We start from the raw sequence: 864 nt of genomic DNA, 5'->3' as shown, positions 1-864 counted from the left end.
GCAGGTGATCGCGGCGCCCGACAGCAGCGAGGCCGTGATCCCCGGCGCCTGCAGAGACGGCAACTACAAGCCGATCCGGACCGTCGTGATCAGGACCTCGACCAGCTTCACCCTGTTCCTGCCTCTGCCGGGCCTGGTCGACGCCGATGACCTGAAGCCCGGCGACCTGGTGGCGGTGCTGAAGAACTCGTTCGTCATCGTCGAGACCCTGCCGAAGCCCCACGACCCGAGGATCACCCGCATGGAGGTGACGGAGAGGCCGGCGCAGACCTTCTCCGACATCGGGGGCCTTCGCAAGCAGATCAAGGAGCTGAAGGAGGCGGTCATCCTGCCCATCAAGCAACGGAGCCGCTTTCAGGAAATCGGTGAGCTATTCTCCGGGTCTTCGTGATGATAGTTGAAGTGGTGTTTGTGTTAATGGTGGATGGAAATGATGACAGCGCCGATTGCATGTCCAGTTTGTTTCAGTACGGTGTCATATTGGAGGTTAAGATACGTGAATTATTGCGTTTGTCTCTTCGTAGTGACGTCTGTGATAATGATCTTTTGGAAAATGACGCCTGCCGATTGCATTTCAAATTCGTATCACTTAAATAAAGCGTCCCCCCACAGGCATCAGTCCCACCAAGGGCGTGTTGCTGCATGGCTCCCCGGGGACAGGGAAGACCATGATAGCTCGTGCGTGCGCAGGCGAGACCAGGAGCACCTTCATCCGGCTGGCGGGCCCTCAGCTGGTGGAGGTCTATCTCGGCGACGGAGCCAAGATGGTCCACGACGCCTTTTGCTCTGGCCAAGGAAAAGGCCCCGTCGATCATTTTCATAGATGAGATTGATGCTATTGGTGAGTTGCGTTGTGTGCCGTCG

General features: G+C 57.4%; 1 protein-coding gene across 1 annotated transcript in view; it reads left to right on the top strand.

The window, feature by feature from the left end:
* LOC119589480 (26S proteasome regulatory subunit 6A-like) overlaps positions 1 to 864 on the top strand; it is a gene marked incomplete at its 5' end in the record, with an annotated part of 5,624 nt that overhangs the window by 1,292 nt on the left and 3,468 nt on the right. Inside the window, 3 exon segments of the mRNA XM_037938081.1 lie at positions 5 to 365; positions 613 to 779; positions 781 to 841. Coding sequence (XP_037794009.1) covers positions 5 to 365; positions 613 to 779; positions 781 to 841 — 589 coding nt within the window.

This window comes from Penaeus monodon, chromosome 25 (genome assembly GCF_015228065.2).
Source record: "Penaeus monodon isolate SGIC_2016 chromosome 25, NSTDA_Pmon_1, whole genome shotgun sequence".
Lineage (NCBI taxonomy): Eukaryota > Metazoa > Arthropoda > Malacostraca > Decapoda > Penaeidae > Penaeus > Penaeus monodon.
This window is presented reverse-complemented; position numbering and strand designations above follow the sequence as displayed.